The sequence below is a fragment of the Mandrillus leucophaeus genome, unplaced genomic scaffold, assembly GCF_000951045.1.
Source record: "Mandrillus leucophaeus isolate KB7577 unplaced genomic scaffold, Mleu.le_1.0 Scaffold885, whole genome shotgun sequence".
In the NCBI taxonomy this organism is placed as follows: domain Eukaryota; kingdom Metazoa; phylum Chordata; class Mammalia; order Primates; family Cercopithecidae; genus Mandrillus; species Mandrillus leucophaeus.
Window position 1 is genome coordinate 526,514 of NW_012109641.1, and position 26,542 is coordinate 553,055.

At 40.8% G+C, this 26,542-nt stretch overlaps 1 protein-coding gene across 3 annotated transcripts; it reads right to left on the bottom strand.

The window, feature by feature from the left end:
* FCRL1 (Fc receptor-like 1) lies at positions 1-25,484 on the bottom strand. 3 transcript variants are annotated; one of them, XM_011969341.1, is made up of 11 exons: positions 25,341-25,484; positions 12,157-12,177; positions 8,914-9,180; positions 7,442-7,729; positions 6,980-7,258; positions 6,530-6,646; positions 5,142-5,169; positions 3,758-3,840; positions 3,465-3,536; positions 2,693-2,721; positions 1-1,769 (listed from the first exon to the last, which is right to left on the bottom strand). In XM_011969341.1, the coding sequence occupies exons 1-11, from the start codon at positions 25,369-25,371 to the stop codon at positions 1,698-1,700; spliced, it is 1,287 nt and encodes a 428-aa protein (XP_011824731.1). In that variant the 5' UTR covers positions 25,372-25,484; the 3' UTR covers positions 1-1,697. The 3 variants fall into 3 exon arrangements, with proteins under 3 accessions (XP_011824731.1, XP_011824730.1, XP_011824732.1); XM_011969340.1 differs by having other exon boundaries at positions 2,693-2,724; XM_011969342.1 differs by lacking the exons at positions 3,465-3,536; positions 6,530-6,646 and adding an exon at positions 3,356-3,417 and having other exon boundaries at positions 2,693-2,724.
* Between the last annotated feature and the right edge of the window lie 1,058 nt (positions 25,485-26,542).

Below are 26,542 nucleotides of genomic sequence, written 5' to 3' on the forward strand. Positions count from 1 at the left end.
TTTATAAATTGCCCAGTCTTGGGTATGTCTTTGTTAGCAATGTGAGAACTACCGAACACACTCCACAAACTGATTTCCCAGATGTTATGGGTGGAGATATAAATTGATACAGCCTTACCTTAGAAACATTGAAGACTATTTAACAAGAATATTTAATATGCATAATCTAGCAATACTAGATTTACAAATTTATCCTTCAGATAGTCCAGCAGGAGTGCATAATATGCTTGTACAAAGACATTTGTTTGAACTTTGTTTTTATAATATGAATTTTTTTGGAATCTCCTTAATGTCCACCAGTGGTGAGAAGGATTAAAATATATTATGATAGTACTTAATGCCACTGAACTGTACACTTAAACATGGTTAAAATGATCAATTTTATGTTATGTATCTTTACTACAATAAAAAAGAAAAAAGTTATGATTTATCTATATAACACACTACTATTGAGACTTTTAAAATAGTATAATAGATCTATTTGAAAATATTTCATGATGGTTTGTTAGATAGGTATACTTCTAAATGTTTTTATACTTACATGTATGTATAAGTATGTACACAAAAATAGAAAATTATCTAGAGAGCTACCTGTAAAGGTTTTAGCAATAGTAAACATTTGTGTTAACTTACAGGAAAGACTTTAACTTTTTACTTTATATACCTCCAAATGTTTATTCATTCATAAGAATGAGTGTCTGGTTGTTTTAAAATTAAAATACATTGCTTGAGCCCAGAAGTTTGAGACCAGTCTGGGCAAAATGGTGACATCTGGTCTGTACATAAGACGAAAATCAGCCAGGTTTGGTGGCATGTGCCTATAGTCCCAGCCACTTAGGAGGCTGAGGTGAGAGGTTTGCTTGAGCCTGAGAGGCAGAGGTTGCAGTGAGGCGAGATTGTCCCACTGCATTCCAAATTGGGTGACAGAGTGAGACCCTGTCTCAAATTTAAAAAAGAAAAAATAAGATACAGACTTCAAACCATATTACCAAGATTTCAAAAATTTTGTGAATAAAAAAAGACACACTGTATTCATAAAGCTTCTAGGGGCTGTAGTAGATACATAATTTTGGATGTGGTATAGGTTGGCCTATATATACAGAATATGTGACTAAAATTAAGTGTAATCACAATAACTTTTTATGTAACTTTGTTTTAATTCTAATTTGGTAACAGTGACTCAAAATAAATAGAATCATATTTTAGGTGGAAACTCGATGATCCATGTAAGTGGCAGGGCTGGAGTTCTGTGCTATCTGGGCAGAGAAAGCACTTGGACTGAATGATGATGGTCACAGCTCTCTCTGTGAAGTCCTGCAGAATCACTAACATTGAGTTCATGTGTTCTAAGCTTCACTGTCCCTCCACCCCAAGATCCTAATTTATTTTATTCCATCCTGTTTTCTCTTGTAAATAGAAGAGCACAAGTTGACCTTTCTCAAAAGAGCCAGCAGGAATCTGGTTCTGATAACAAAGTTCCTGTCACTCCTGTGTCTATTGGTTCTCCTAGGTAGTTTCTTCAGGGCTGCGCCAACTTCACTTCACAGTAGGTCAGTAGATGAAGGAATAGTGCCACGGAGAATAGCATCCAGAAGAGGTATACTGGAAAGCTAATGCCCCAGGATCTCTGAAGAACATTATCAGGTCTGAGGCTTGGGGTCATGGATGGTTTTCAAAGGGCAGAATCCTCCATAACCTTACATAGCCTCTTCATAGTCCACATCCGTAATGTTTGCTTTCCTCAGCCTGGAATAGATGTCTAAGGAAACCTGGAAGCAAAGGTTAGGACTAGAACAGGGAAGACAAGCAGAATATGCCTCCGCTGGTCCTCTTCCCCAGTCAGCTTGGATGCATCTTATCATGGCTCATCACACAATGCAAAAATCAGGGCCTCTTGAAAAACTGTGGTCCAAGGCCAGCATTTTCAGAGTGCCTGTATCCCACTGGCAGACTACAGAGATGATCCTGATAAGCTGCAAACTGATGCAAACATACAATGCCTTTCCTCATTCTTATGGGCCATTGTTAGGCAGCCCCATGGGCTGTCATCTTTTAAAAGGTTGTCAGAATTTTATGTTCATAAATTAAATTTAGCATGTCACTGGAGTTTACCAGGGATTTGAATTTTGTCCTGAGATATTTGGCTGCCACACTACACTAGACAAAACTGCAAAGCACCTACTGTTTTTGCACACATGCACAGAGTTGGAATTTCTGCAGTTTTAAGAAAGTATTTTTGTATCAGCTATATCTTGAATTATTCAAAGTTTACCAAATGCTAATTTTTAGTGACACAAATTACTATTAACTTAGGTTTGTTCAATATTAATTTAGTTGCTGTAGATTGTTTGGTTAACCTTATAATACAAAATGATGGATGTATGGCTCAATAATATTTTAGGATAAAGATTTTCCAATAAATAGAATTTTGAGACTAGGTATGCACCCTAGTTTAACTAAAAATCATTCATGTGTGCATTGCTAAAGTAAGTGAATTTTTAAGCCTCCAAAATTTCCTTGTACAATGACCCTTTATTGTTGTAACTACATGTTTTTACTTCAATTGCGTTGGGAGATAGAGAAGAGGTAGACCATGGGATTTTTGCTCTAAGTGGCTACAATTTAAGAAGTTTGAGAACCAGTCCCCAGAAGAAAGAAAGAACATGGAGAAGAGAACAATAGAGACTCTTACCTGGTCCTCCATATGTGTCCCCAGGGTTTCTGCTGCGGAGAAAAGGCAAGTGCTATGACATTCCAAATACATTTAAAGTCCTTCATTAAACTTGTGTTAAGAAAATCTTCTTCCTCTCCCATCCATTTACCATTAATTGATTTCCATTAATATTTTCTGTCTTGCTTTTCTGTTTATCACAAGTATGATTCCCTTAGTAGCCAGAGGAAAATTGGCAGCCTGGGGCTGGGAAGGTAAGTAGAGCCCCTATGCCAGGAAGGGCCTTTATACGTCTCAGCTATTCTGGGCCGACCATGTGTAGGATGGGACAAAAGCACCGGCTAGGCAGCTGTGCTGGGGTTATGAGGAGCGTGTCAGGCTACTCAAAGAGGGCAGGCAGAAGCCATTACCTCTGATGCTGCCACATGACTGGGGAGTGAGGCATAAAATGTAGGCCTTACAATGACACCTTATTGTTAACTACATGTTTTTACCTCCATTGTGTTGGGAGGTTGGGAAAACGCAGGCCATAATGGGATTTTTGCTCTTTCTAAGTGACTATAATTTAAGAAATTTGAGAGCCCAGCCCCAGAGAAAAGAAAGAACCTTAGCATTAGCTCTGGGCTCTACTCAAGGTAGCTCCAGACCCAAGGACAGCCATTAAGTATACACAGTGATGCTCACAGCCTTCTGCTCTGAAGAATGCTGTTGTCTGCCATGCACAGCCACTGATTGTTCTCTTGGTTCTCGGAAAGACAAAAGTTAGAGACGAATTTACTCCCCCGTGTCTCACCTGCTGCTGATTCCTGCTCCGGCTGGTTATAGTACACCAACGAATAAACATCATGCCCACTTACAACATTCACTGCAAGAGAAGGAAGGAGACTTCATGACACAGCTCCTGATTCCTGTCTTTAAAATTACTCCATACCTTCCACCTGTCACAGCCATGAAGACAGATAAGTCATTTGTTTGTAGTAGAGGCTGGGGCACAGCAAAGTCAGGTCTGGCTAGCAGATGTTATCCCATTGTCACTTCCCAAGCTTGCTGTACCAACTTTGGCCTGGGTCATTTGGAAAGGCTCACCATTTTCATATGTAGGCTGTAGCTGTCCTGGGGTAGGTGAGTTGAGGTAGGGGAACTCTTGGGGCACAGGGCTGGGAAGGCTCCTGCAAACACAGAGACACATGTTACTTATCTGAAATTACATCCCAGATAATGCAGATATCACACTGAAGGAGAGAAGCCTATGACAAATGGTCTTGAGCAGAATACTGAGTTATGGGGAAATGAGCAGCTAGAAGGCACAGCAGTGTGGCACGAGCCATGGCCCTCTGCACAGGCTGTGGGGCACTGCAGACCAAGCACATGAGCATAAGGCATGGTATTGCCCATTCCCAGAATAGTGTCATTTGCATCATGAGTGCTCCCTAAATATTAAACGAATAAATATTGACTCACTCCAGATGGAAAACACTTTGCTTGGCAGAACAAGCAACTTGAGGAAGGGGCAAAAGAAAATGCTTCTTCTTGTGCAGGTACCAGTGAAAGAGTGCTACTCTCATTTGAAAAAAAAAAAAAATCTGTTTATTGTTGGCATAAATGAAAATACATTATATTAAAAAGACAACTAAACATTGGTATCTCTAGATGGGAGTATTTTAAAAAATATTTTCCTCCTCTAAACATCTAAAGAATTTCACCAATAACTGTTTGGTATGTTTATTCCTGTCTGTCTTACATTCCAGAAATGTACATGTATCTTACCTACCCTAAAATACTTTAGAACTTTCAAGAGCTTTTTATATTTTCACACCTCTCAGCACTCAACGGAATGGCTTACAGATCCTCAAATATTGGTTGACTGATTGAATGAATGCATGATCCTGGTGAAAGCTATGTGATTTTATTTTTATTTATTTATTTATGGGACAGAGTCTCGCTCTGTTACCCAGGCTAAAGTGCAGTGGTGCCATCTTGGCTCACTGCAACCTCCACCTCTCAAACTCAAGGGATTCTCTTGCCTCAGCTTCCTGAGTAGCTAAGACTACCGGCATGCACCACCATGCCCAGCTAATTTTTTGTATTTTGGTACAGATGGGGTTTCACCATGTTTCCCAGGGTGGTCTGGAGTCCTGAGCTCAGGTGATCCACCCACCTCAGCCTCCCAAAGTGCTGGAATTACAGGTGCGAGCCACCGTGCCCAGCTGCGATGTGATTTTAATATTCTGCAGTGGTATTGAAAGGGATCAATAGGAAAAATGACAAAAAGATTTAAAATTGTTAATGTACGAAATCTAAAAGAAGGGAAGTGACAATGAATTGTTCAAAGCTGCCAGTAGGAGAACTCAGGAGTGAGTTCTGGGTATAATAAAACAGAAAAAAAAAGTTCAGGAGAGAACAAATCTAAATCTATTTTTAAAATAGATTTTTCTGCATTATTGGCACATACAGCGAAAACAGGCCTCACCTGAGTGGATCCCTGGTTGAACGCCTTCCTGCAAAACAAACAAATGAGCATACACATAAATGGAAGAACCCTCACTGTCAGTGCTCTTATACACCCTGCACAGGGATATGCCTCATGCTTAGATGCCCATTGCGGGTGCCACTGTGTGCCCAGCAGACATCCTGGCAATCATTTCCAGAGCCTTCATTTCACAGACGGAAACTCGAGTCCTGAATAATTAAGTGAGATTCCCAAAGCCAGTTAGTACCAGATCTAGGACCTGGGACCCAAGTCTCTAAACTTGTACATTTATTGTATGTTTTGGTTTTGTTTTACAACCACACCACCCAATCTTATTGTGACAAAAGTCCTTGGAGGCAGGTGCTGCCATAACCATGCTATAGATGGTGTGAGGTACCCAAAGATGTCAGAAAAGCTTGGAATTTAAATGAGAATCTCGTAGTGTCCTCTCTTGCCCTGTCTCCAACTTCCTCAGTGAAGAGGAGACCAAGGTTAAATACATAAATAAATATGTAATTACCAATTGTGATATCATGTGAATCTAAATAACTTGGAACTCATAACGGCAGAGGACAATTGCAGGCTGTGCAGGCCAGGCAAAGCCTCTTGGAAAAAATGACATTTCAGAGGAAAGTTGAGAAATTTCCAGCAATAAGTAGAACATGTGGACATGTGAATGTACATTTCAGAGAAAAGAAAAAGCATGTGACAATACTTGAAGGTGACTAAGAATTGATGCACTGACTTTAGTACTGGCACATAGTCAGGATAGCTGGAACTGCTAACCATATTTCTCTTCTGTGGCATATTATTTTAAATAGTTACATTTGTTTGTTTGTTTGTTTGTTTGTTTGTTTGAAAGAGTGTCTTGCTCTTTCACCAGGCTGGAGTGCAGTGTGCGATCTCGGCTCACTGCAGCCTCCGACTGCTTGGTTCAAGCGATTCTTCTGCTTCAGTCTCCCAAGTAGCTGGGATTACAGGCATGCACCACCACACCCAGCTAATTTTTGTATTTTTAGTAAAGACGGGGTTTCCCCATGTTGGCCAGGATGGTCTCGATCTCCTGACCTCGTGATCTGCCCACCTCAGCCTCCCAAAGTGTCGGGTGAGCCACCACCCCTGGCCAAATCATTACATTTTTGTATAAAAGTTAAATCACAGAAGCACAAAATATCACTCGAACCTCAATTGATAGCATATGAGGGGTGGAGAACTTTACCAAAAATGTTACACTATGTTAATAGGCACTGTTCCTACCTGCTGGGGTTTTTGGCAGATTCACAGGCAAGGTGGTTAACAGCATATACATCTTTTGCGGTATACATGTCACAATTTCAGTGAAAACAAAGATCACAGTAACAAAATGCCACTCTCTTTTAAATACTAACCTATTTTTCTTTTGAGGCCGTAGCAAAATAATAAGGCCACAGTGGCAGGACCAAGGGTGCCGAGGAGCCCCTCAATGACTCCTGAGGTAAGATGATTGCTTCTGGCCCCAGTAGGCACTAGAGGGAGAGACTTGTGCATGATCTGCTCAGAGGAAGGGCTTGGGGCTTAGAGAGCAGACATCTTGGGTGTGGGTTGTACCCAAGGTCTGCTCTTTCAAGTGGCGATTTATTTGTCTGGGGACTTGTGGCTTATCACATTTATGAAAAGAGAAGAGAGGCACCCAACCTTGAGTTCTCCATGCCCCTCCGATACATCACTCATGACAGCACCTCACACAGAGGCCCCACCATTGGTAGCACACCGCCGGAAGCATAGTGGAACCAGCAAAACTCTCCCAGGATGCTGGGAAGGAGACATTGACCAACACAGTTCCATAGCCTGAGCTATACCTGTGAAGTTGAGTGTCACCTCCTCACTGCGCTGGGCCCCCAGGCCATTGTTGGCCTCACAAGAGTAGTTTCCAGAATGTTCTGCAGTCAGGGAAAGGTTGAAAGAGGCTCCTCCTCCAGAGGGGGCTGAGCTGCTCCCCAAGATGACATCCTCGTGATAAAACCAGTACAGGATCGGATAAGAGCCTCTCAGGGCCTCACAGTGAAGCTTCAGCACATCCCCCACCACAGCCTGGGCCCTGGGAGCCCTGACCATGAGGATGGGACGAGACACTGGGACTGAGGGAGATAGTAGACTGTAAGAGACAGTCTCTGACAATGCAGCAAACCCATAATCCCTGCCCACCGATGCTCAGCCCCATTGAACTTCTTCAGCATGCCCCAGGGAAACTTTGTGTGCCCCAAGGAAACGTGGAGCCCAGTTTGTGACTGGCTGGCTGAATGGAGGGTAGTGGAACTTACTTCTGACAGTGATGCTCACCAGTCCACTGGGTCTGGGACCATAGCCATTTTCAGCTACACAGTAGTATTGCTCAGCATCACTCTCCCTCGCTGTAGGAATCTCATACTCTGCTGTCAGTGAACGCTGGGTCTTTGTCTGAAGGTTTAAACCTATAGCCCCTTTGTACCAAAGGAAGGTGATGTCTCCTGTCCCCATAGCAACTGAGCAGATGAGGACCAGTCTGTCTCCCTCCATCACCTGTCCTCCTGGGGGCTGAGTCTCCAAGCTCACATCGGCAACAGGGACCCCTGTGTGAACACAAGATGACATAGGAAGACCCTGAGTAGGGAGAGTTTCAAAGACAGTAAGTAGATGTGATAGTCCTGAAAGCAAAGAGCATGAGTGAAGTCAATGATATATATAGCTTAATTTGGGTGAGGGGGAAGGGTCTGTTGATTGATTGGGTGATGGTGATAGGATAAGAAAGACACCATAGTATTACTATAGAAGGTGTAGCATCAGCTGTCTCCTTAGAACAGTGTGACTTCCACTACCCTAATCTCTCAAACTTTCATTTTTTCAAGGCACAATAGTATAGTAAAGTGATTATAAGTCCAAATTGTAAATCGAACTGCCTTGTTTGAAGAGTGGTTCCAACTCTTTTACTCGCTGTGTGTGCTTGATCAAATTACTCAACTTCTCTGAGATACAATTTCCCATATGTAAAAGATTGCTGGTAATGACAGTTATCTCCTGCAGTTGGAGGGTTCACAATTACACAATATCTGTGAAGCATTAGGATAGGGACTGCCATGTATAAACTGCTCAATGATTATTGTGGTGGTGGTGGTCCAGTTTCACCAGTATTGAGTTTTTAGCAAGTGTGGGAGAGCACAGCCTTTTGGAAGTATTAGACATTTGCTTCATGGCACGATAGAATGGCAGAGGATGTTGGAATTGTCAACGCTGACGTGGAATAACAAGATGAATTACAAAGCACTCTTTTCTTTCTATTTTTTGGAAATCAAGCTCCAACTGCCCTTCCATAAACCCTGCTCCGGTAACCTATTCTACACTTTCCTTCGGCAAAGCCTTCTCTGAGTACCTCAGTCCTTTATCCCCCTTGTCTGTAGTCAACAGCCAGTCCTACACAATGCAGCATCACATATTTAACCCTAGTCATTCAGAGTGCTGGCTGAGCATCAACTTCGTGTAGTCAGGGACCAAACATTATGCAGCTCTTCTCCCCACACCCTCCAGCACAGTGAAGACACACAGTAAGGGTTTCCTAAATACTCTCTGTTTGCCTAAATGGAAACAGACTGAATAAGGGAAGATCCCTTAAGGATCCTAATAATGAGAGAAACTCAGGAATATCTTTCAAACAGCTCCTACTCTTGCAGAGATATAACCTATAACAGTGAGGATTAGCCTCTTGCCACTGTCCTTCTCAGCCTATCTATCCTGGCAGACTGACCCCACTGACACTCACTGTGCACGTTTATCTGGGATCTCCAGCTCCTCAAGACTTTGGATGCCATTGTCTGTGCCTCGCACCAGTAGGACCCTGAGTCTTCTTTCCACATGTTGGCGATCTGGAGCTTGGGGGAGCTGCTCCAGCCCGGGCCCAAGGCCTGGGCATCTCTGAAGAAGCAGAACTGGAACTGGGCATCTGAACTCTGTAGAGAGGGCATCTTACAGGTCAGGGTCACTGGGCTCCCCTCTGTGGGATGGGAGGGGCTGACTATCAACAACAGCCCTAGAGAGAGGAATTAAACACAAATGATTAATGGAGTTCAGAGTTTCAGGTAAGAGGCACTTTGTGTCACAGCACTTGCCAACAAGACTCAAAGAAACAGCCAGTTGGACACACAGACCACTCCACATGCCTCCACCTCCCCGCACTGGTCCATGGGCCTTCCATGAACTCACCCTGCTCACGCCTGGTACATCCTGCCCCTGTGCAGTGTTATCTTGCAGAAGGCAACCCTTATCTTTGACTTGGATCTTATTATTTTTTGAAGTTCCTATCCATAAACCAAAAGTACCTTTCTTGAAGCCAGTACAATAATATTGAAGACTGTCACTGGAGTTGGCATTGGAGATGATGAAGCTTGAAGTTTTATTCAAAGTGAACATGCTTCTTTTATCCTTGTAAGCCATATTCATTGTCTTCTTCTGTTCCCTTTCCCCTGGCATCTCAGAACCACACTATCTTTTTCAAAAACAGAATATGGGACCTGCAGGGTTGATCTGTCCAGAAAAGACATAGGAGAATCCAATCCCCTCATCGCTGACTCTGTCCTGCCCCTATTATTGCTGTTTCCATTAGAAGCAATGGGGTGTATTTGCTTGGAAATGCCCAGTACCCATCATCCACACAGCTCCTCTACAAACCTCTGTAGAAACCATGATCTAAAGAGCTAATTTAATCCTTTGGGATATTAGGGATATTAGGGGCTCTTTTCTTTTTCTTTTTCTTTTTTTTTTGAGACAGGATCATGTTCTGACTCTCAGGCTAGAGTTCAGTGATGCTATCTCAGCTCACTGCAACCTCAACTTCCTGGGCTCAAGCAGTTATCTCACCTCAGCCTCTCAAGTAACTGGGACTAGAGACACATGCCACCAAGCCCAGCTCATTTTATTTATTTTTTTTTAGAGACAAGGTCTTATTCTGTTGCTCAGGCTAGTCTCAAACTCCTGGGCTGAAGTGATCCTACCGCCTTGGCCTCCCAAAGTACTAAGTACAGGGGTGAGCCACCGCTCCTGGCCTGGGGCTCTTTTCTGGTGATAAGATGATAAAGTTGTGCTCTGCTCTCTCCTCATCTCCCCAGTTTGCAGCAGCCCGTAGAAATGTCACAACACCTAATAGATATGGGTTGTGTGGACATTTGTTTATCCAACCCTCAGAGCCTCTGCCTCTTGAAAAATATTATACTTTCCCTAAGACAAAACTTCTTTCTTTCCTCACTAGAAGAAAATGACAAGTGCTTTGGATTAGTAAGGGGTGATTCCTAGTTCAATATCTGTAATCTCTAAGTTTTTTTCTGCTGAAATTTTTTTTTTTTGGAAACTTTTAAACATCAGTTCCATCCATAGTACCAGAATATTCGCTTTGTCCTAAGGCATGGAATATCTTAGAGTCACTGTCTTTCCTTGGAAAACTGTGGTCCCCAGAAGACTGACCAGTAGCACAGCTCTTGGAGCTAAGCAGGGCAATAAATAAAAAGGTATTTAGGCCAGGCGTGGTGGCTCATGGCTGTGGTCCCACTACTTTGGGATGCTGAGGCTAGTGGATCACCTGAGGTCAGGAGTTCAAAACCAGCCTGGCCAACACAGCAAAACCTTGTCTCTACTAAAAATACAAAAATTAGCTAGGCATGGTGGCGTGCGTTTGTAGTTCCAGCTACTCCCAAGGCTGAGGCAAGAGAATCACTTGAACCCAGGAGACAGAGGTAGCAGTGAGCTGAGATCACACCACTGCACTTCAGCCTGGGCAATAGAGTGAGACTCTGTCTCAGAAAGAAAAAGCGGGGGGGCATTTAGTATTTGGGCATCTGTAACCCACTATTCTCAATGAGGCTAGAGTGGTGATGAAGTGGGAAACTGGACAGGACGGATTGCAAGGGTCTCGAACTCAGTCTTACAGCTCAGAACTTGTTTCAGATAATTCTTAGATAGCAGAGACTATCTGGAAAATACTTGGTGACAGAAACTTGGTTTCCTCATCTTTGATATGGCTTTGGATTTCTGCTTAGGCTAGGATTGGGCACTTGGGCTTAGGGGTAAAGATGAGACCAGACAAAAGGCATGCATGGTATTAACACAAGTCGTGAGTTAGACTTGGACAAACATTAGATAAGGAACCTAGAAGGCTAGACTGACTCTGAATCTCTCTGAATCTCTCTGGTCACAGGAATTGCTAGGGTACTTGAGAACCTGTGTTCCCTAGTTGCACTTGCAGCTGATGTTCTTGAGGTTGGCAGGACAATCTCTTTTAACTCTGTGGCTAGTATTTTCTGCACAAGATAGCAATTTTTACATTTTTAACATTCAGCATGATCTAATGAAGAGTCCTTGGTGGGGAAAGGAAGTCTCTACTCTCCTCCTCTGGTAAAGGTAAGACTTTGAGTCAGGATCAGAGCAATGAAGTAAGTTTGCATAAACCAGAGTCCGAAAGAGAAAATGAGTTGGGGTAACAGGTGTGGCTGCAGAGGAGAGCTAAAAATAGGAAGGAGGCAGCAGTACTACTTCATTCCACACATGGCTGGAGGATTCACTCTAATGTTCTCCGTGGATGCGTGATTTCGGCATTTCCTTCATCACCCATGGTGATACACCCAGCCGAGGAGCACAACTGGGAATTGGAGCTCCTGAGGCTGGGAGGACAGAGATGCTTCTAGCATGAATCTTCAGCACCCTTTGCCTTCCTTGTGCAAACAGTGTCTCCCTCCCTGTGCTGGGACTTCCCAGAAATAAGACTGTGTTCTTGAGAAGGTCAGAGCAAGACCTATTCACCCCACTGAGCAGACATGTGTCAGGTGCAGAGACTGATGTGAAGACAGAGCAGCCCAGGCCCAAGGGAGTCACTGATGTTTGTACACCTCAGTAGTTGTCACCCTGATATGTTTTGGGCAGGAAGGGGCTGCTAAGACAGCAATCCGCAGGCCTCCTGTGCTGACCTAAGTAACAAAATACCCACAGACCTTGAAGAAGAAAAGGAAGTGCAACTCACCGGCGGATTCACAGAGTGGAGCTGGGAGAGAATTCAGCAGAGATCAGTACAGAGCAGCAAATCCCACACATCTCCAAAGTTTAAATCCTCCGAGAGCTTCCCCAGCACCACACCCTCCATCCCTTGTACCTTCCCTACATCTCTCTCTTCCTCCCTCTTTCCCTCGTTCTCTCTTCTCCCCTTCCTTCTTTCATCTTCTCTTCCTCCCTCCTTATCTTACCCCCGCTTCTTTTCTTCTTTCTCTCTGCTCCTTTCCCCATGTTCTGCATCACCCACAGAGCACCTACCCACAGAACAACACATGGCTCTTTTTTATGATCAGAAAGTAATTGCCAATGACTTGTGTTGTCTGTGATTAGGAGGTGGCGTCTTTACTAATTACTTAGCAGCTCCCTCTTCAAGTTCCTTATTCCCACTCCCACCTCCTCCTCTCAAAAGTCTTGAGGGTCCAGCTTTGTATTGACTGTTTCGTGGGAACAACAGAGTCAGGCAAGGAGAGTGCAAAGCCTCATACTCAATGCATAGAGACCCTTTGTTTACCAATTTCAGATCAAAGGAGGCTTAGGTACAGAAAAGGAATTCAAATTTCTCCAAAAATTCTCTTCTGTCCAAAGGATTTGACCATAATATTATGGCTCAATAATGAAGAAAAAATAATTCTGGGGAAAATGCAGGCTTTGTAGCTGGATGACACAGATTTGAGTACTGGTTCTTCCTCTTACAAGCTGTGTGACTGTGGGAGAAATGTTTCACCTCTCTGTGCTTTAGTTTCCTTGTCTGTAAAGTGTAGATAATAGTAGCACCTACCTCACAGAGTTTTTGTGAAGCTTAAATAAACTGATATTCTTAAGGAGCTTAGACTAGTGCCTGGAATTTACTTATTCAGTAAATATCGTGTCATTACTATTATCTATTTTAGCCAAGCTTGGTTTGAGACACTTACTTTTTCTTAGGTTAAATGTTTACTTGAATAATTAGTTCCTTAGGTAAGAGAAAATAATCAATAGGAGGTACTATAAAATCATATTTTATACATTTATCCATTCAACAAATAATTTGAAGTGCTCACTGTATGCCAGACATTGTGCATGGCCCTGGAGTGATGGGAGTGAACATGAATGATGATCTTTGATGTCAAGAAATTTATAGTACAGTGGGAGAGAGCCAATTTAAAAATAAGTATATAATATTCTTTCAGAGAGTGATTGGTGCTCTAAGAAAAATAAAGAAGAGAAATAAGATACAGAGCATCTTAAGATGGTCTTAACTGTTTAGATAGATTTAGATAGACTCAGTAAAAACCTAAATGAAATCAGGAAACAAGTCTTCTGAATATTTGGGAAAGAGCATCTGTGGCAGAGAAAACATCAAATGCAAGTATCCTGAGGAGGAAACACGCTTGTACAAGGAGGAATGAGAAGGCAAGGGCGGCTGGAGCTGACCAAGTAAGGGGGCAGGGGGTCGTTATCGGTGTCTGAGAAATAGGAAGGATCCAGTCATGGGCACTTTATGGACTTGGCAATAGTTTTGGATTTCATTCTAGGTGTGATGGGGAACTATGGACAGTTCTTGCTTAATTTACAATATCACTCTGACACTGTGAGGAAAACAGTATAGAAGTGCAAGAAAAGCAAGGAGAACATTAGTGGGAATTTAGTGTAGGGGAGTAAAGATAGTGGTTCAGATTAGACAGCGCTGGTGATGAAATGGTCAGACTTTAGTATAAATTCTAAAAGTAGAATTAATAGGAATTGCTATGGATTAAATAGAAAGTGCAAAAGGAGAGAGAGGAGAATTAAGTATGACTCTTAGATTTTTGGCCACAGAAACTGGAAGAATGGTTGTGACATTTCCTGAATTGGAGAAGCTGTGGGGGAAAATAGGTTAAGTTTTGGGGTGGTGGTAGTACGGTGGAAGATCAAGAGATCTGTTTGAGTTTAAGATGCCTGTTAAACACCTGATGTTAAGTTTAAGATGTTTATTAAGATGTCTATTAGATACCAGAATGTAAGAGGTATTTAAAAGAGAGGCCAAAGCTAGAGAAATAAGCTTGCATTTAAGCTTTAAGTGGCACATGAGGTGACATAATTATATAATTTGGGGAAGTGAGTATGGATGAAGTCTAGGTATCAACTTTGAGGATATCCAACATTTTGAGGTCAGCAAAGGATCCAAGCCAGACGCCATGGCTTATGACTGTAATCCCAATACTTTGGAAGGCTGAGGTGAGAGGATTGATTGAGGCCAGAAGTTTGAGACCAGCCTGGGTGGCAAAAAATAAATTTATTAAAAAAAAAAAAAAAAAAGTTGTTGAGGGGGATGGAGTTTCACTCTTCTTGCCCAAGCTAGAGTGCAATGGCACAATCTCGGCTCACTGCATCCTCCACCTCTCGGGTTCAAGGGATTCTTCTGCCTCAGCCTCCTAAGTAGCTGGGATTACAGGCATGTGCCACCACAACCAGCTAATTTTTTTTTTTTTAATTTAGTAGAGACTGGGTTTCATCATGTTGGTCAGCTTGGTCTGAACTGCTGACCTCACGTGATCCACCTGCCTTGGCCTCCTAAAGTGCTGGGATTACAGATGTGAGCCACCACACCCAGTCAAAAAATTGTTTTAATTAGTTGAGTGTGGTTGCATGTGTCTCTGGTTCCAGCTACTCATGGAGCTGAGGCAGGTGCATCACTTGAGACCAGGAATTCAAGGCTGCAATGAGCCATGACCATACCACTGCACTTCAGTTGGGGCAACAGGGTCAGACCCTAACTCTAAAAAAATTAAATAATTTAGCAAAGAACCTGAAAAGCAACAGATACTGAATTAGAAAGAAAACCAGCAGAATATGATATTCCAGAAGCCAAGTGAAAAGTAGTTCCAAAAAAAGAGTGATCAAATGCCCCTGAGAAATTGAGTAAATTAAAAAATTAAAATTGACCCCTGGATGCAGCAACAAAAAGATGGTTGATGCTATGTGCAAGAACAATTCAATGGAATGGTAAGAATGAAAGACTGATTTAAGTGGGTACAAGGAAGAGTGAGGAAGAATTACAAGGACTTAGACGAGTTTACCAGGGGTTAGGAATGGGGGAAGATTTGACTATAAAAGGGATTGAGGGCATAAGAAAAATTTTTTCTTTCTTTCTTTCTTTATTTTTTTTTTTGAGACAGAGTCTCACTCTGTCACCCAGGCTGGAATGCAGTGGCATGACCTCAGCTCATTTGTAACCTCTACCTCCCAGGTTCGTGCAATTCTCCTGCCTCAGCCTCCCGAGTAGCTAGGACTACAGGCATGGACCACCACACATGGCTAATTTTTGTATTTTTAGTAGAGATGGAATTTCACCATGTTGACCACACTGGTCTCGAACTCCTGACCTCAGGTGATCCACCTGCCTAGGCCTCCCCAAGTGCTGGGATTACAGGCTTGAGCCACTGCGTCCAGCCAGGAAATTTTTGAAGGGATAAAAGTGTCCTGTATTTTGATTCTGCTGGTGGTTATGTTGCTCTAAATCTTTGTCAAAAATTATAGACAGTGTTTCAAAAAACTAAACCTTAATGTAATGGAAATTAAAAATAAATATTAAATAAAGAATGAAAGAAAGTGAAGCAAAGACAGCAACTCACTGAAAACTTTATGTCTTGCTTTATTTTATTTTTTGAGACAGGATCTTGCTCCGTTACTCAGGCTGGAGGTCAGATCACTGCAGACTTAACCTCCTGGGCTCAAGTGATCCTCTTACCTCAGCCTCCCAAGTAGCTGTGACTACAAGCATGTGCCACCATGCTACACTGTTTATTTTTTATCTTTATTTTTTATCTTTTGTAGAGACGAGATCTTGCTATGTTGTCCAGGCTGGTCTCAAACACCTGGTGTCAAGCGATCCTCCTGCCTCAGCCTCCCAAAGTGCTGGGATTACAGGCATGAGCCACCACACCTGGTGCACTGAAAACTTTATAAAGGGAGACAGAAAAATGGTGTAGTAAATGGAAGCCATATTTCTAGTATTTTAAGGGAAAAGACATTGTCGGTGATGTTGGCAAGATGGCTGACTAGAGGTGTCTATTACTCATCCTCTTTCCTCCTAAAATACACTGAAACAATAAGGAAACAACTACATTTTGACTGGAGTGTCTAAAGGAGAGCACTGAAGTACAGCAGGGGAGTGGCAGAAACCTTGCGGAGCACAGAAACTCAGGATGGCCACATAAAGAAGGCAATGGAACACCCTGCCTCTGCAACCCTGTCTCCTCAGTCAGGATCAGCTTGGAATGCAGGCTGGGATTCAGGCCTAGAAGGGGTTTTTCCCGAAAACAAAAGGTAAAGAAGACCCCAGAAGCCCCCATTATATCTGTGGACACTGGCAGTCTTTGTTGCTGGAGTATCCTGCAGTTCTCACAGGCCCTAAGTCCAGTTTTGGAATCTGCCTGGAGTTCATATGGCTGCATTATGCTAGAGTAAGAGCCCATATTGTGGCTCCTCCCATCCATAACCCAAGCTACTACTGCACAGCACCATCTTGAAACTAGAGCAACTACTAGAGTGTGTTCTGTTCTTGGGGGCAGTAGTCACTGCATCTATTCATCCCTGAGGCTTCACCATCATTGCATCATGCTTACACACAGTAGTACACCATCTGCTAGCCAAGCTGCCCTGCATCCTAACCCATGGGAACAAGCTGTCTAGGAAGCACTCCATTTTCTCCATCCTAGTGGCTTCAGTGCCCCAACCCCAGGGACTCAAAATCTAGGCTCAGGGAGACAGCTGTGATCCTGTCACTTGAGTCCACATGACACTCTGCCCTGCCAAGGAACAGGCTGTCTTGCCCAGTGGGGAAGTCAAGCCTTATCCAGAAAACCAGCCATGTGCTTGCCTCCTTGGCATATGACCCAGTCGGGCATCCTGCCCCTAGGGAAGCCACAGCTGAGCCAGCAGACCAATTGCATGCCCCCTTGGTGTGAAAACCAGCCTGGCACCTCACCCCTGGGGAAACACAGCACCTGCCAATCTGTATTACTCTGCCCTTCCTGGTCAAACAACCTAAGTGTCCTGCCTGGATCTGGACTAGCCCTTTGAAGCCTGAGCTGCTGACGCACACCATTTCCTTGGTGTGATGGTGTGATATGGGGGAGTGAGCCCAATATTGTCCTGTTCCCTGCTCTCCAGAGCTGAAGCCACAACTGCATCCTATCACCATTCCAGGATTTTTGCTGTCACTACACCTGGCATCATAGAGCCAGGGCCACTACTGTGTCCCACCACTCCAGGGTCCAGAGTCACCACTATGTAATACACTCTCTCCTGGTGCCTAAGTTGCCACTGTGTCCATTGACTCTGGGATTTGATTTGTACTTGTGATCTGCTTCCCAGTGTCTGAGCCTTTGGAAAGCCCTTTATCCTTAGAGCCATAACAGTGCTGTATCTTGACCCCCCAGGATCAAAGTCACAGCTACAACCTTGCCCCTTGACTTCCCCACTGGGTCTGAGATACTGGAGAGTGCTTCAGAGTCACATTCTTTGCCTTGGTGAAAGAGCTGTGTCCATCTATGCCTAAGACAATGAACCTACATCCAGGCACAGATGCCACAGCAGTGGCACTGTGTGCAGGACAATGAGTGCAGGACCACAACCACCTCAAGCATCTGTGCCCTGGAACACAGTACTACCGTGCCTGCCTGTGACCCATGCTGGGAATGAACACCAAAAGAGACCCTCTCAGGTATGAGGGTCTATGAGGAAAAGAACAAGAAGATCCCTAAAGCTCTTGCCACTGAGAACTGTAACAATCTATCCTGCCAACCACTACCCCTAGAAACTCCTACAGTCTAGGACACTGAGGCACACACAAGCATTGCTGACATTGATTACTGCTGAAGAAATTACACAGAGACCACACTACTATGCTCACCTGGAACCAAACCAATGCACCTTCCTCAACTAAGGATCCATCGGTGCCCTAGGATCAATCTGCAGGTGAAAGTCTTTTCTTACAAAAGCTACTCTAAAATTGAAAGAGGAGACTCTTCCACCAGATGCACAAATGTCAAAGCAGGAACACAACAAACAAGAAAAAGCAAGGAAACATGACACCACTAAAAGAACAAAATAATTTTCCAATAACTAACTGGAGATTTATTAATTGCCTAAAAAATTCAAAATTATAATCTTAAGGGAACTCACTGACTTATAAGAGAATACAGATGAAAAGTTCAATAAAATCTGGAAAACAATTTATGACCTAAAGAGGAAATTTGAAAATAGATAGCTATCATGAAAATAATCCAAACAGAAATCATAGAGCTAAAAAATTAAATGCATGAAACAAAAATTACAATTGAGAGTTTCAACAGTAAACCAGATAAAGAAGAAGAATTTCTTTTTTTTTTTTTTTTTTTTGACGGAGTCTCGCTCTGTCACCCAGGCTGGTGTGCTGTGGCTGGATCTCAGCTCACTACAAGCTCCGCCTCCCGGGTTCCCGCCATTCTTCTGCCTCAGCCTCCCGAATAGCTGGGACTACAGGCGCCCGCCACCTCGTCCGGCTAGTTTTTTGTATTTTTTAGTAGAGACGGGGTTTCACCGTGTTAGCCAGGATGGTCTCAATCTCCTGACCTCATGATCCGCCCGTCTCGGCTTCCCAAAGTGCTGGGATTACAGGCTTGAGCCACCACGCCTGGCAAGAAGAAGAATTTCTAAACTTGAATACAGATCTTTTGAAGTACCTCAGATAGCTGAAGAAAATTTTTTTTTAAATGAAAAAAGCCTACAGGACTTTTGGGACACCATTAAGTGAGCAAATATTTGTATTATTAGAGTAGTAGAAGAAAAAGATACAGAGGAAGTGATGGAAAGCATATTTGATAAACTAGTAGTTGAAAACTACTCAAGTCTTGGGATGAATATGAACAACCAGATCCATGAAGTTCAAAAATCCCCAAATAGATTTAACCCAAAGAGGTCCTCTCCAGGTACATTATAGACAAATTGTTAAAGGTCAGGTAGAAACAGAATTCTAAACACAGAAGAAACATCAAGTCACACGTAAGAGAATTTCTATAAGAGTATCATCAGATCTATCACCAGAAATCATGCAGGCCAGGAAAGAATAAGATGATATATTCGAAGTGCTGAAAGAAGAAAACTTTCAGCAAGAATACTATACGCAGAAAAGATGTCTTTCAGAAATGAAGGAGAAATAAAGTCTCACCCACACAAGCAAAAGCTGATGGAATTCAAGACCATTAGACAAGCCTTAAAGTAACTGCATAAGAGAGTGTTCCAACCAGAAGTGAAAGGACAATAATTACTCCATGAAAACATGTGAAGGTATACAATTAACTGACAGAGGTAAATTGATCATTAAATTCAGAAAATCTCATTACTGTAATGGTGATTTGTAAATATTTCAAATCTCTAGTATGATGGTTAAAAGTGAAAATGGTCAATAATAACTACAGCTGTGATAAGTTGTTAAGAAGTATACAATATAAAATATGTAACATAAGGCAACAAAAATATAAATTATGGGGGCAATGGAAAATGTCTAGACCAAAGTTAAGTTATTATCAGCTTAAAGTAGTCTATTATAACTATAATATTTTTTATATAAGCCTCATGGTAACTGCAAAGAAAAAATTGACAGCAGACACATAAATGGGAGAGAGAAAAGAATCAAAGCCTAGTGCTTCAAAAAATCCACCAAAACACAAAGATAAATAACAAGAGAGAAACAAAGGAATGAAAGATCTACAAAACAATTAGAAAGCACTCAACAAAATGTCAGGAGTAAGTCCGTACATATCTATAGTAACCTTGAATGTAAATAGATTAAATTATTCAATTAAAAAATATAGAGTGGCTGAATGGATTTTAAAAAACAAAACCCAACTATATTCTGCCTGCAAGAAACTCTACCTGTAAGGATGTACATAGACAGAAAGTAAAAGGATGAAAAAGAAATACCATGAAAATGGAGAACAGGAATAGCTATGCTTATATCTGATATAATAGAATTTAAGTCAAAAACTATAAAAAGATGCAAAGAAGGCCATTGTATAATGACAAAGGGGTGAATTCATCAACAAGATATAAACGATTTTAAACATATATACATCCAACACTAGAGCACCCAAATATATAAAGCAATTTTATTAGATCTAAAAGGAGATATAGACTGCAATATAATAATAGTAGGGGACTTTAACACTCCACTTTCAGCAATGGAAAATCATCCAGAAAGAAAATCAACACATAAATATCAAATTTAAACTACACTGTAGACAAAATAGATCTAATGGACATTTATAGAACATTTCACCCAATAGCTGCAGAATTCACATTTTTCTCATCTGCACATGGAACATGCTCAAGGATAGATTGTATTTTAGGAAACAAAATGTCTTAACAAATTTAAAAAGATTGAAATTATATGAAGTATCTTCTGACCACAATGGTGTAAAACTTGAAATCAATAACACAAGGTACTTCAGGAACTTCACAAATACATGAAAATTGAACATCATGCTCCCAAAGAACCAATGAGTCAATGAAAAATAATTTAAAAAGAAATTTTAAAATTTCTTGAGGCAAATAAAAATGGAACCACAACATACAAAAATCTATGAAATATAGCAAAAACAATTCTAAAAGGGAAGTTTATGGCAATGAATGCCTACATCAAAAATAGAAGAAAGATCTAAAATAGGTAACCTAACGTTTCACCTCAAGGAGGTAGAAAAACAAGAACAAATTCAGCCCAAAATTAGTAGAAGGAAGGAAATAATAAAGACTATGGCAGAAATAAATGAAATAGAGACTAGAAAAACAATACAAAAGATCAATGAAATGAGTCAGTTTTTTAAAAAAGATAAACAAAATTGACAAACTAGTAAGACTAAATAAGAAAAAGGAGATAAAATTCAAATAATAAAATCAGAGTTAAAAAGGGGGCATCACAGCTGACATCACAGATTATAAAGGGTAAAAGATTATAAGAGACTATTGTGAACAATTATATGCAAAGAAATTGGTACCTTAGAAGAAATAGATAAATTCCTGCACACATATAACTTCAAGATTGAATTATGAAGAAATAAAAAATCTGAACAGACCAATAACAACTAAGGGAATTCAATCAGTAATAAAAAGTCTTCCATCAAAAAGGAACCTAGGACCTGATAGCTTATTGCTGAATTCTACCAAACATTTAAAGAACTAATACCAATTACTCTCAAACGATTTCAAAGAAATTAAAAGAAGAAAACACTTCCATACTCATTCTAAGAGGCCAATATTACTTTGATGCCAAAACCAGACAAAAACACAACAAAAAGAACAGGCTGATATTTCTGATGGACATAGATGTACAAATTCTCAACAAAATGCTAGCAAACCAAATTCAACAGAACATTTAAAAAATTCATTTACCATGATCAATGGGATTCATTTTAGGGATGAAAGAATGGTTCAACATGCAAATCATTAAACATGATACATCACATTAACAAAATCAAGAATAAAAATCACATGCTCAACACATGCACAAAAAGCATTTGACAAAATTCAACATCCATTTATGCTAAAAACTCTCAGAAAATTAGGTATAGAAGAAATGTACCTCAACATAATAAAGGTCATATATGACAAGTCTATAGCTAATATCATACTGAATGGGGAAAAGTTGAAAGCATTTCTCTAAAATCTAGAAAAGACAAAGATGTCCACTTTGGCCACTACTATTTAACATAATAATGGAAGTCCTACCCAAAGTATTAGGCAGGAGAAAGAAAGAAAGGACATCCAAATTGAGAAGGAAGAAGTTAAATTGTCCCTGTTGGCAGATGACATAATCTTATATGTAGAAAACTCTAAAGACTTCACCAACAAAATTTCATCTAATAAATGATAAAGCTCTATGTCACTGATTTGGGCATCAACTTCACCGATGAAGTTGCTGGATAATAGATAGATAGATAGATAGATAGATAGATAGATAGATAGATAGATAGACAGACAGACAAAACATATAAATCAGTAGTGTTTCTATATACTAATAGTGAACTACCTGCAAAAGAAATCAAGAAAACAATCCCATTCACAATAGTTATAAAATAATAAAATACTTAGGAATAAATTTAACCAAGGAGATGAAATATCTCTATAGCGAAAACTATAAAACATTAATGAAGAAATTAAAGAAGATGCAAATAAATTGAAAGATATAACATGTTCACGGATTGGAAGAATAAATATTGTTAAAATGTCAATACTACCCAGAATCATCTACAGATTCAATGCAATCTCTATCAAAATACCAATGACATTGCTTTCAGAAATAGAAAAAGCAATCCTAAAATTTGTATGGAACTAAGAAACAAACAAACAAATAAAAAAACCCTGAATAGCCAAACAACCTTGAAGAAAAGAAAAGTTGGAGATATTACACTACCTGACTTCAAAACTCTAATAATCTACAAACCTATAATAGTCAAAACAGCATGGTACAGGCATAAAAACAGACACACAGACCAATGGAACAGAATAGAGAGCCCAGAAATAAGTCCACACATTTATAGCTCACTGATTTTCAACAAAGGTGTTAAGAATGCATAATGTGGAAAGGACAGTGACATCACTAAATAGTGTTAAGAAAACTGGATATCCACTTACAGAAGAATGAAATTAGATTCTTATCTCTCACCATAGACAAAAATCAACTCCAAATGGATGAAAGACTTAAATGTATGACCCTGAACTGAAACTACTAGGAGAAAACATGGGGGAAAGCTCTATGTCACTGATTTTGGCAGTGATTTTTTGGCTAGGACCTCAAAAGCAAAAGCAATAAAAGCAAAAATAGACAAACGGGATTACACACAACCAAAAGGCTTCAGCATAGTAAAAGAAATAATCAACAGAGTGAAGAGACAACCTACAAAATAGGAAAAAGTACTTGCAGTCAAAAAATCTGAGAAAAATTAATATCCAAAATACGTAAAAACTCAAACAATACTAAGAAAACAACCCTATTAACAATGGTCTGATTCTCAAAAGAAGACATGCAAGTGGCCAACAAGTATATTACAAAATGCCCAACATCACTAATCATCAGAAAAATGCAAATCAAAACCACAATGAAATATTACCCCATACCTGTGAGAATGACTATAATCAAAAAGACCAAAGATAACTAGTATTGTCAAAGATGTGTAGAAAAGAGAATCTTCATGTGCTGTTGGTGGGACTGTAAATTAGAACAGCTATTATGGAAAACAGTATGAAGGCTCTTAAAATATAAAAAATGGAACTACCATATGGTTCAGCCATCCCACTACTGGACATGTATCCAGAAGAAATTAAAGCAGCATGTTAAAGAGAAATCTGCAGTCCCACATTTATTGCAGCACTATTCACAATAGCCAAGACAGCATCAATGTAGACGTTCATCAAAAAATTAATGGATAAACACAATGCAGTATATATACATGATGGAATACTATTCAGCCATAAAAATAATGAAATCCTATCATTTACAACAACATGGGTTAGCCTGAAGGATATTATGTTAAATGAAATGAGGTAGGCACAGGAAGACAAGTACTGCACTCTCTCACTCATGTGGAATCTAAAAACGTTGATTTCATAGAAGGACAGGGCAGAATGGTGGTTACAAGAAGCTTGGGTAATAGTGGGGAAGGAGGAATGAGGAAAATGTTGCTCAATGGGTATATAATTACAGTTAGATATGGGGGGGGGGTGTCCAGAATAGACAAATATAGAGAGACAGAGAGTAGACAATGATTGCTTGTGGCCACTGAATAGAGCAGTGAGTATAGGTGAGGGAGTTGGGAAAAAAATTGGGGATGCCTGCTAGTGGGTATGGAGTTATTTCTTGGTGATGAAAACTTTCCGAAAATGATTGTGGTAATAGTTGCACCACTCGGTGATTGTAATTAAAAACCACTGGATTGTATAGCTTTAATGGTGAATTGTGTTATATGTGAATAATATTTCACATATTTTTTTAATAAAAGGTCCTGTAGCATGTTTGTATACTTATGAGAATAATTTAGATTGAAGAAACATATTGATGATGGAGCAAAGTTTTTGAGAAAGTAAGAGGGTCTTGGGCCCAATGCACAAGTGGAGAGTCTTGTCATCAACAGGATGAGGGGCAATATATTCGTGGTAGGGGAAGAGAAGGCAGCGTATGTGAATGCAGAGGTGAGTAGGTTGACAGCAACAGAAAGATGAGAGAGTTTTCTTTTGACTGCTTTTATTTTCTCAATGAAATATGAAGCAAGATTATATAATGAGAGTGAACAGAGAAGTTTGAGGTGACAGGATAAGGTATGCAATAGTGATCATGGAGCAACATGGATTATGAACATGTAGGATAATTGCCTGGCATTGCTGCTGGCTACCTGAGATTCAGGGGCCCTACACTTAAAAGGGGATAAGTCAGCAGGGTTGTGTGTTTAAAAAGAAAATCCCATTCAGCTGTTTATGCCTGGGAGTGAAGCATGCATAAAGGCATGTAAACCTGAGAGTGCTATGGGGGAAAAGAGATGAAGGTGTACTCGAGGGAGTGTTGTGTGGTGAGCTGCAGAATCTGAGCTGAGTACCATGAGAAGTGAGCACATGAAGTGTAGTCACTGATAATGGAAAAGTAGTCCTGGGGTAATTGTTGGAAATAGAGTGCGGGAGAAAGTGAGCTAGAAACACAACTTAGTGGGGGCGGCGGGGGATGTATACTGAAAACAAAGGATCATAGGATGATAAGTTCTAAGGTCTGACTGTGGGAATGGGGAGTCAGAGAGGGATAAAAGGAAATAATGTTGGTAGTAAGAAGGGCGAGGAATTCAGAGGTCAATTTATTATGTAGATTTTTTTTTTTTTTCTGGCAGCTGTTGAAAACACTAAGAACAAAGACAATTATTGATGGACAGGAAGACAGACAGGGAACACTTCCTATGACATAAAAACTGAAATGATCGTTTTTTTGAAAATTCTGGCTTTTTGAAGTATCTACAACTTTTTGCCTGACTCTGAGCCCTCAATGGAAGTGGAGATCTGAGCATCCCTGAGCATTACCTGACAGAACCTTAATCCTAAGAAGTCCTTACAGCCCTTCAGGAAGCAGAGCCCAAGCGTGAATGCATCCCATACCCTGCTCTGAGTCGTCCAACTCACCACAGATCAACAGCAACAGCCTCGGCAGCATGAGGACCAGGTCAGGGATGGTACCTAGAGATGCCTCTCATCAAAAAAAGAATGCACCTCAGAGTCGAGCAGCAGCAGCTCATCAGAGGTTTGAGGAAGTTGAGATCAGAAGTTACCCTTCAGCAGAAGTAGAAGGAAGAAGAGCCCTCCAATGACCAGTCTCCATTTCCTCTTCTATGAAGGCTGAGAAAATTAAAGATGCTCCTTTTTAAATACAGTTTGATTCAATTCCACAAGTTGCAGATAATAGTACACATCAATATTTGAGGGACTTTTTCAAGAATTCGAGTATTTCAAAGGAAGTTTTCTAAAGGCAGGTTCCTACTTTGATGAGTCTCATCGGGTTATGGTCCTGCTGAATTTCATCCTTGATACATCTACAACACTTTTCACCTTTGATAGGGATGTCTCCTGGATTGTTTCTAATCAGCACATTCTTCTTGTTCAGCAATATGGTCCCACTATGCCAACTTTCTCTAGTATAGTCATATTATGCAAACACGTCATTAAGCCAGGGACTGATGGGGCTGTCACCCAGGCTGTGTGCAGTGTCTGACCCTTGCTGCATATGATGACTTGTGTACAGGGTCGACCTATTCATATAGATATACGCTTTGATATTTAAACTTTCAGTGTACCAGTAAATGAGCATGAAGTCACTGAAAAATAAAATCATGGCAAATTACAATCTGGGGGATGTTTGAAAATGAAACACAGAAAATAAACATATGCAAATTAGCTTCAGGGCACTTGAGAAGGGTTCACCGTTAGTACTAACTCTGGGATTTGTAAAATTGCCCCTCTTTCCCCTCAAAATCAGGGTACTACCTGTAATCTCTCCCATTGCTACCTTTAGCACATTAGGACTACCAGTTCTAGGCAAGTGAAGCCTAGATTAGGGATTGGAGGAGAATAAACTATCTTAATTTTCAACATTTCTTAAATCCGTGAGTGTCTAGGATTAAGAATAACTAGAACACGTGGAAACTAACCTATTAGGGGAAAGATGCTATCAGGCAATGATGTCTAAGTCCAGGTACCCAGTTCAACGAGTATGACTGAGAAAAGAAACTAGTCAGTGATATGCAAAACTAGAGGGAAAAGGGAGCAATGTTGGTAACCAGGCTAACAGCGAAAGTGCTAAAAACAAATAGGTATCCCATAGATTTATT